At 41.3% G+C, this 9,851-nt stretch overlaps 1 protein-coding gene across 1 annotated transcript; it reads left to right on the plus strand.

The window, feature by feature from the left end:
* The first annotated feature begins 3,942 nt into the window (after positions 1–3,942).
* On the plus strand, positions 3,943–9,520 carry LOC112460298 (forkhead box protein D3-like). Its single transcript, XM_025024924.1, has 2 exons — positions 3,943–5,665; positions 9,105–9,520. Exons 1-2 carry the CDS (start codon positions 4,408–4,410, stop codon positions 9,365–9,367), a joined length of 1,521 nt encoding a protein of 506 aa, XP_024880692.1. The 5' UTR covers positions 3,943–4,407; the 3' UTR covers positions 9,368–9,520.
* Positions 9,521–9,851: the final 331 nt, after the last annotated feature.

The following is a 9,851-nucleotide window of genomic DNA, read 5'->3' on the forward strand; positions in this document are numbered from 1 at the left end:
ATGACAAAATTAATAATTTATGTATTTTTTAAAGATTAAGTCCCGTTAAAAAGTAATGTAAATTTTTTAATAATACGTTGTTAAGAAGAATCTTTCAATTTTTAAATATTAAACATATACACATAAACATATAAGAAAGCTAAATATAAAAATAATTATTGCAAAAGTATGGAGTCAAAAAATGAACTTATTTTAGTATTGACGAACAAAGATTATATTCGCGTGCCGACTGATTGAATTAACTGATTGAATATTCTTGTTTTTTGTATTGAAGTAAACCGTTTTTTATAGAATTTCTCAAGTTCCGAAGAACTTAAAATGAAGAATCAACATCGGTATTCGTTATCCTAATTACAGCAGACGAGCCAAGAAAACGGATGAATGACGCAGATCACGAGAGAAGAACTGACGCTCTTTGCAGAGAGGAAGTACGAAGACAGAGACAAGATGGCCGCGCTGCTCCTCTTTCGTCGGCTCGTTTGCTCTAAGGCAAACAAACTCCTCCTAAGAATTCGTGGTCTACAGCATCCACCGTGTGGTTTAACATCTTCGGCCATCATTTCTCTAATGTCCAATTTGGCTGATAACAAATTATTGACAGAATAGATCTACTTGCTCTTTGTCTTCTTTCTCGGACGTGATTAAAAAAAAACCTGCACCTGATATTTAGAAATTAAATATTTATTATTGCTGCAATCGAGAGGTTATTGATCTTTGTTACAAATTTGAGTAAAAGTTTCTAAATTAAAGATTGATTTCTTATCTGGTGGGTGACTATCAGTTATTGCAAATAAATTTTATAGAAGATTCTAAATAGATTTTTTACATGGTAGACGATTATTACAAGTTATTAATTATCATATTGCAAATAAATAAATAAATTTTATAGAAATTGATTTATCTGATACGTTTCGTAATTTCATAATATCTCTGCTTTTTCGTTTAATGCCTCTCTCTCTCTCTCTCGATGGGGGGGGGGGGGGCGGGGCGAACTCTCGTATTTTACGCGAGTAAAATTTCCTTTTTACGACCGCTCGAAAGTGTCATCCCTCCCGGGCTAGTCTCTCAAGGATCGCAATAAAGTGAAGCACGTGGAACAGGGCGCCGTGATAAAGCATGAACTCTCTTTCTGTCGTTGTTCATCATTTGATACTCGGTCACGCGTGAAGGCGAATAAACATCTCGTCCCGATCGATCGACATTGACACTTCGATCACTGACGGTCCTCTTTGGTATCGAGTGACGATTGCCTGATGAGCATCGTTAGAAGACGTACACACGCAGCGATAACTCCGCCAGAAAATTATTTCTAGCCTTCACAGTTATGAAGAAGAGGTCATTAAACATTTCATATTATAGATAAGTTAATCTGTTATATAATCTGATAAGTAATATCTGTTTCTAATCAGGATCTTGGAATCTATATTGATTGGATATAATGTAAATCGGATTATCCGCACTGCAAATCCAAGTGTGTTATTTTAACTGAAGCTTTTCTCACACATTTCTTACCGTTTTAAATAACGTTATTTAACACGGTTGAATGTATTAATACGATTAAACGTGTTAATTTAACACGCAACAAAACATGTAAAACGAGCTTCAGTCAAATGTGTTATTTTTAACGTTTATGCTGTTTATGCATGTAGAAATCTACACACTTGGATTTACAGAGTTGCGTTTAACAAGTAAAGAACCGATCTTTCGGACAGGATGTTTTCTAATCAGATTCTTCTAAACTTTGTCGGATTATTTGAAATCTTGACGGGTTTTCCCTCGATTAAGAAGACGTTCTTGCCCTTTATTATATCGAATTAGCCTAATCTTTTTATTGAAAAAAATGCGGTTTTTTTTCTCTTGGTGATCGTATTTAAACCACAAAGGCAAAATATATGTGTTAATTCTTTATCCACTACTTTAAAAGAAAAAAAATGTTTACTGGATGTCTGAATAATGCACATATATTTGAAAATGTTATCTGTATTTTAATTTATTAGTTTATATATATATTTCGAAATAATATGTTTTTAAATATATTTTTAAATTCTCGAAATCCTCGCGGAAAAGAGACCGTTTAAAAGAAATTCAGACGGACATTCAGTTAATTATCTTCTTCTAGATAAAACGTCGAAAATAAAATTTGAAGAAAGAAGTTTTAATTGAAACACGTAGACGATATGCTAGCAATAAATAAATAAATAAATAACTTTAATTATTTGTCGAGTTTAAAGCTTTATAGCAGCAATATGTTGGCTTCGAATTTGAAGAAAATCGGCATAGGAGATTTTCACACGAAGAAAAAATTGGCGTTTTACGACGGCGCGGGCGACGACTCTGTCGTGAAACAGCTTAAGGCGGTTCTACGAACGGGCGGAGCAAAACCCGCAGTATCCCGTTGGCTAAGAAACGGACCAATAGTTTCCTTCATCTTCGCGTCGTATGCATTCGCGGCTGTGCATCGCGCGGTTCCGAAGACGGATACATTACTCATCGTAAGTATACAGATAGCGATATCCGACGAAGCAATACTCACTTGCAATTTTCAAGCAAACTAAGTACGATCCGCTTGTGCAAAGGGTATCGGCGAACGCTTCGTTTACAGTTTACTTCGTCGTGGGAATTTTCATTTACGTCAATAAACTGACGTTAAATAGTCAAATACATTCGCAATATTTTGAAATCAATGTATACATTTGCGAATACTTTAATCAATCTGGAGCTAATTTTTCCTTTATGGAAATATATCAACAAGTTTTTAAATAGATCTTCAGTTATAGCGATTGGATATTTCGGTGAAGTATAAATAGCAAACAAACAAACAAACAAAACCTTAAAAATTTATAATTTAAATAGAACTTTAACATACTTTCAGATTTTTAATTTGAGAATTGTGAAGATTTATAGGATTGATGATCTTGGAGCGACTTGGATATTTTCGCAAAATAATAACATTTAATAAACATTATAAATTACAATTTTATCAAAAAAAGCTCGGATTGTATTTTTGATCCGTCATCATCTACTAAAGCGACGGCATATCTTGATTATTATTTTTCTTTAAATGCAATTATGCATGATGGAGCCATAGAACCACATAACGTAACGCAATTTAAAAAAACACATTTAAAGTTTCGTGATATTTTTTAGACCACTTTTAGACGTTTTTTGAACTTGTTTACTGTTCGTGAAAATTACATTCTCTCACGAATGTCAGTCTGATTTGCATCTTCAACTTTAGATTCCACTAGTGAAAAACTAAGTGAGCATTTCCGAATGTTTTCGAAATTTTGAGGTATCCCTGATGATTCTTAGACCGGTATTCATAATCCGTTCTTATATTTAAGACCGTCTTAAGTATAATCTTAAGATGTTCATTCATAATCACAGAGCCACATTATAGCATTTTAAGACATTACTTAAGACGGTCTTAAAATAAGAACGGGCTGAATATGGGCTTTAGACGTCCTTTGGATTCTTTTAGTGTTCTAAAATGATGTATTTTTTTATGCGGGTTCTTACAAGTATTTCTTCAATTCTTAAGGTGTGCACTTTCACCTCGTTTCAAGCGAATATCAGATCCTATCCCATTCTCTTCTTGCAGCACCGAGGATACGTGTAATATCCTTGTAATACGTGTAACGAAACGTAATAAGCCATACGCTGTCACGCACCATCGACTGACGAATCCGAATAACGCCATTACGCAATTCACTTCCCCATAATTCCGTGACGACCGAAGGAGAAGACGTTGGAGTCAAGGGCGGTTCGGGACGCCATTGGGCGCGACATTCGGCTTTTCGTGAACATCAGCCCACGGCCAATCCGAGTCTCGGGTGCCCGACTTGGTCCGGACCCGGACCGCCCACGTGGGGGGACGCCCGTTTCTGACCCTGTCACGCCGCGATCAACGTCATCGACGCGGTCCAGATTCCGCTCCCGTGCCGTGCGAGGCGAGCGGCAGTCATCCGAAAACACTTAGCGGCGCATCATAGCGACTCGAGCCCCGACGTAAGCCTGTTACGCGCCCCGACGAAGCAAGTCTAAATAATTGACCCCTCCGCGGCGGAATCGCGCAAACAATTTACATCCGACCGTGTAAATATCCGCGACCTCGGCGTCGCGCTTACTGGAAGGCGGCGAAGGTCCCCCTTCGGCGGCGACGGGGGTCATTGCTCCGCGAAACGATGGGATCCTCGATCGGATCGGCTCGACGTTGATTTTCGCGTAAAACACATCGCGTAGCGATAAAGAAGGTCGGTTCTTTGTGCGATCTTTCGTGCGTTACCGCCGCGCGTAGTGTATTCGAAGATTGTGGTACCTGTATCGCGCCGTGGAAATCCGAAAGATATACTCGCGTGTAGAATGCTCGTCACGGGCGGACTTTGACGATCGGGAAACCAGAGCTCGATGGACCAGAGCGTGATCGTGCCGTCGGTGCCCCGCGACGTCGGCGCCGACAGCGTGCGGCTGAGCATGAAGAACGAGTCTGACGCCAGCAGCCTGCACCACCAGCAAGAGCAGACGGTCGTCGTGCATCCGAACTCGTCGACGGTGGCCGCGCGATCGGCGGTGCTGCCAATGGGCGCGGGTAGTTTGCCCCAGGAAACGAGCTTGGAACCGCTCATGTGCACACCGACGAGCAGCGAGATGCAGGCGAGGAAGCCAGGCGCGCGACGCCAGGAGAAGCCGCCGTACTCGTACATCGCGCTGATCGTGATGGCGATCCAGTCGAGTCCGGGCAAGAGGCTGACCCTCTCGGAGATCTACTCGTTTCTTCAGCAGCGCTTCCCGTTCTTCCGCGGTACCTATCAAGGCTGGAAGAACTCGGTGCGCCACAATCTCAGCCTGAACGAGTGCTTCATCAAGCTGCCCAAGGGCCTGGGCCGGCCCGGCAAAGGTCACTACTGGACCATCGACCCGTCCACCGAATACATGTTCGAGGAGGGCAGTTTTCGGCGGCGACCACGCGGCTTTCGGCGCAAGTGTCAGGTGTTGAAGCCGCAGTATACGCAATATTACTCTCCGGGCGCCGGTCCCGGAGTCGGCGTGCAAACGCCCGGCCCGTACGAGAATCTGGCCGCTGGACCCGGCGGTATCGAGTACGCGAACGGCTATCAGAACCAGTATCAAAACTATCAGGAGTACGCGATGTACGCGCCGAGCGCGGCGGTGTCAGCCGATTGGGCGTACCCGGAGGGTCCACCCACGACGTACAAGTCCGCGCCGCCGATAGCCGAGGTGACCTACAAGACCACCGAAGTCACGTACAAGACCGGCAGCGAGTCGACCCCGTCGGTCTACAGAAACGGCGAGCTGGTGACGTTTAAAAGCGAGCCCGGGTCTTTCGGCGCTCGCGGCCAGGATCAGCTGACGACTTACAGGCCGCCAGCCGACGGATTCCCAACGGTAAAGGAACATCATTCTCAGCATCACGCTGATTACAAAGACGAGGCCATGATGGGTTACAAGTGCGCCAACTCGACGCCCACCACTCAAGCGCCCGGACAGGATTATTATGTCGGTTACGGCCTCGCGGGGGTCAACAATGCTGCCGGCCACGTCAACATTGCCATGCAATCTATGCAGGAGCAACCTGGTAACAGCAGCCCTCTGACCAACGTCAGTTCGCCGCACAGCGGATGTCAGACTCCTGCCGCGGACCACGGTGAGTCTTCGCGGTATTTTCCATTCTGCTGGGTACATGCGTATTTTTAATCGCGTTATTAATTGCCAAAGCATTGCAAATAAGTTATAATTTTTAGAACAGCTTTTTTGTTTTTACACTATTTATGAGTTTAATTTTTATTAATTTTTAAATAACTTTATACATTTAAATAACCTTTTAGAGAACATTATAAAATATTACATCTCTGAACCTTTAATGATATACAAACGGACTAATATTAAGTCCTAAATTATGTAATTTTTAATAATATAATAATACGAAAATTGTAATATACAAAATGTGTAATGAAAACAGAAAAAAAACTTGCAAATAATGAAACATGGAACGATCTAAACATAAGAGAGGCGTAAGATAATTACATGCGAGCGATAATTGAAGATAATGCGAGGACGTAGTCAGAAGCTATCTGCTCTGCGTTGTTGAAAAATTTTTGAAAAGTGCGAGTTGAATAAAATACGAGACCGCAGAACATGACGCGTACAAATGCAACGAAGCGAAATCGTGCCTGTGACCTTTGAACTTTCTTTGCATCGCGAGGGCAACATTGACGGGTCCGCGACGTCATTCAGGGGCCATCTGGAAAATTGGAGACAGTTTACGATCTTTCAGGCGCCGTGTCCTGCAAAGTGAAACCACGGTACGACTATTCTTTCGAGCCTTCCATCCTTCCTCTATAGCTACAATTTCATGGGTGTACCAGGTCAAAGTTCGTCAAATGCGTAGAAGAGGTAAAGTTTAATTAGGAAAGCATACGTCTCACTCGATCCACTCAGATTGAAATTATTCTCATGTCCGACCACTTTGACAGTATATAATTTTAATTGTACGAACGTATCTAATATATTACCTCGATTTAATTTAATTCTTTTTAATTACATATACGATGCTAAATAAATATGTAATGCCTTAATAATATAATTATATCTGCAAACATGCACGACATTAAATATAATGAATCCTGAGTACTACGTTTACTTTCACACAATTCATTTCAAAATAAAAAACATATATGACAAAGTGTATTTAGATAATTTGTGTTAGTAAGAATTATAGGATATTTAGATAATTCTAATTGGGGGGGGGGGGCGATCATAATAGCATGTTAAAAAGATTAATATCATGGAATACACAGGATGGGTGGATACAGTGCACGTCGTCGCCGCTGACAGAAACGATTAACCGTGGCGACGTTCCTGTCACGCCTATACGACGCTTCGGGCTCGTAACTTGTACCTTGTAACTTAACACGTGTAACCCGCCGTAAGACCGAGACGTCGAGGCGCGTCGTTTCCTTTTCTCGCGAGATTAATTTAGCCAGCGTCTGCGTCCGACAACGCGATAATAAAACGCTCGTTAACACCGCGTTTTATGGCAACGGTAACGAAACACTTGACAGTTTTCCCTATGCGAGGCAAATATATATCGTACTTTATAATATCATGTCGGATTCGCAATATCTTATTTGCAGCTTATGTAACTGTACGTAAATTTTCTTAGATTTGAATGTTCTGTGTCGTAATATTTTAACGAGAAATCATTTCTTTGGCGAAGGCGGTATGATAACTAGATAGACGCATCGTAAAAATAATCACAAAACACGCGTAAAATGCAGCTTTTTGCCTCTTCAGCGTAGCCGCGTGCTAGCAAGTGCGCGCTCGAATCTTTTATCGCCTAAATATTTATCGGAGGTATAAACGAGGTGACTTAATTCGGCCTTAACCCTACGGAGAATGGAGCATCGTAATATTTATGGTGTTAACTTACCAACAGCATGTCGAGATCCGCAAATTGTTCATTTAAACTCTCGTAAGTCTTCGGTTCAATCTTAAATTTAATCTTTTCGACAATTATCTAATTTGATATTTTTACAAATCTTGAATAAAGTTGCAATATTTCTTGAGGAAAGCTATATGCTTTTTAAACATAATAGGGAAAAAAATGGTCAGATTATTTATTGTATATTAGCCTCTTCTGCAAATTAAAAACTAATACTTAACGTATCTGAAAAAAATTCCATACGTATTTTATTTATATGTAATTTGACACGACGCGTATACAAGGTACCAAATTTGAGCGAAGTATACCGGCGAAAAATGTTCACCGGCGTGTTTCTACGATTCTACAAATATCCCGGTTTGCGAACGGCCTAATCTCGATTAAGGAGGGTAAGTCTCTTCCCTCTGTATCTCGATACAACGCGGATCGACAGGAGATAAACGCCGCCACCCACGCTTCCTCCACCGTGCACCGCAGACTTCTTCTTGTTCTTCTTGTTCGTCTTCCGTCAGTCATAGTGAAGTGTAAACGAGATCGATCCACACAGACGCCACGTAGGCACGCCTTTTTACTCTTCTTACACGCCGCGCTCTCCGTATATTTCTGGAGCGCGATCTCTTTGCTTCGAACTATGGCCTGTTGTGCCGGTATTCGGTTAGAAGCGACTTCTGTGCTCCTTGAAAGCCAGCATCCTCGCGCGGGCGCTGCCGCGTGTGCGCTCCCGAAGAAGAGAAAGAGAAAAAGAAAAAGAAAACGAAAAAGAAGAAGAAGAAGAAATGGCGCGAGCACAGTCGAGAGCATTTGGATCCACGGAGAGGGATTTTTGACTGGCAGCAGCGCCATCGGACCACCCACGTGGACGACAGGCGTCGCGACGTCGAATTGAGAGAACCGATCTTCGAGGAACGAGGAATGACATGACACAATTTTGAAATTTCGAGAAACCACGAGAAAATTAAGGTACTGATTCCCAAAGGATTAAAAATTGGAATATTCCAAGGAGCAAGAAAAGAGAAAAGGACAGAGAGAGAGAATTTTTGAAGGGGGATCAAGCGAATCCGTCAATCCGTGATCCACATGTGAAAAGCAAAAATTAATATGAGGATGCGAAAGAGAAAGGAAAAAAACAGAACAAAATCGAGACACGAGTGAAGTGGTCGCTCGAGAGGAAACTACTTGAGAACTGGCGGAGCTTTAGATTTATGGATGCCTGCCCAAGTACCAATTTATTCTATCGTGAGATCTTTCGTTTCTTTCCACCGTTACTCTTATACCGCATGCAGTCTTAAGTAGCAAAACTGGATGAAATCTTATCCGGATACGTAGACTGTTTGAAGATCGGGATAAAATATTTTTGGAGTTCACACTTTATGTTAAAATGAAGAGATATTTGCACGAGTACGTATCGTTGACCCTTGAGTTATGTATAAGCTACTAAAGATTACAAAATATCAATAGCCGATTTTAAGTGGATGATTTAAGATTGGGGTATCAACTTTTTAAGGCAGCAATTTAATTGTATTTTCGATAAGAAAAAATTAATCCTAGGTTGATAAGAAGGTTTCTCTTTGTGAAGTATCCTTATGTAAGAGAGATACGTAGAGAGCTTCGAAATAATTTATAATCTGCCGATCTGTTTCAGGAATAAAAATGCAGTGCGCCAATTCCAGCTCCAGTTCGAACAGTTCTGGCGGCGGCATCGTTGACCGGAAGCCATCCTATTTCGCGCACCCTGGAGGCTCGGTGACCTTGAGCTCTCTGAGCTCGCTGGGTTCATTAAATCTGAGCAACATCGGCGGTCTGAGCATATCCAACATACCTGGCACAGTTTCCACGAATATTCATCACGCATCGACACCTCCGCCTACGACGATGTACTACGATCAGATCAAGTACAGTATGTGAAGACGTTTGTTTTCTGAAAAAGAAAAGAGAAAAGTCAATAAACCTGTAAACTTGTTTTTTCGTATCGAAACTTTCGTATCTCGAATGTTGAAGCGCTTCGCATTTTTGTGAGCAAGAATTGGCAAATCCTAAGTTAAATTCTCTCATTATTCATTTTGTGCATTCCGTTGTCGTCTCTTCGGAAACATACGCAGAAAGTGGAAATTTTTTAGCTATAAATCTTGAATCTTTTAGTTTGTTTTTATCATTTTTCTTTTCTAAAAGTTATCGCACATATTTTCGAATCGATAGGCGATTAGACGATAATTTTAATAGCCAAGAACTAGCTACAAAAATTGATGCTTTAGTTCGTTAACATTGATTTACCTTTCTTAGAATTGGAAGACACTGATTTAAGTACGCGCGTGCACAGTTCTAGAATTGCAGATTTTTCAAGATTTTCGTAGTCGAGTTATAATGTATTCGATTTATAAATCGATGAGTA

This window comes from Temnothorax curvispinosus, unplaced genomic scaffold, assembly GCF_003070985.1.
Source record: "Temnothorax curvispinosus isolate PA1 unplaced genomic scaffold, ASM307098v1 QBEX01010444.1, whole genome shotgun sequence".
Lineage (NCBI taxonomy): Eukaryota > Metazoa > Arthropoda > Insecta > Hymenoptera > Formicidae > Temnothorax > Temnothorax curvispinosus.

What these genes read in the sequence shown, in the direction of transcription:
- LOC112460298 (XM_025024924.1), top strand. Translation starts at nt 4,408, where the DNA reads ATGGACCAGAGCGTGATCGTGCCGTCGGTGCCCCGCGACGTCGGCGCC. An exon ending in GACTCCTGCCGCGGACCACG is followed by an intron (nt 5,666 to 9,104) that starts GTGAGTCTTCGC and finishes GATCTGTTTCAG; the next exon opens with GAATAAAAATGCAGTGCGCC.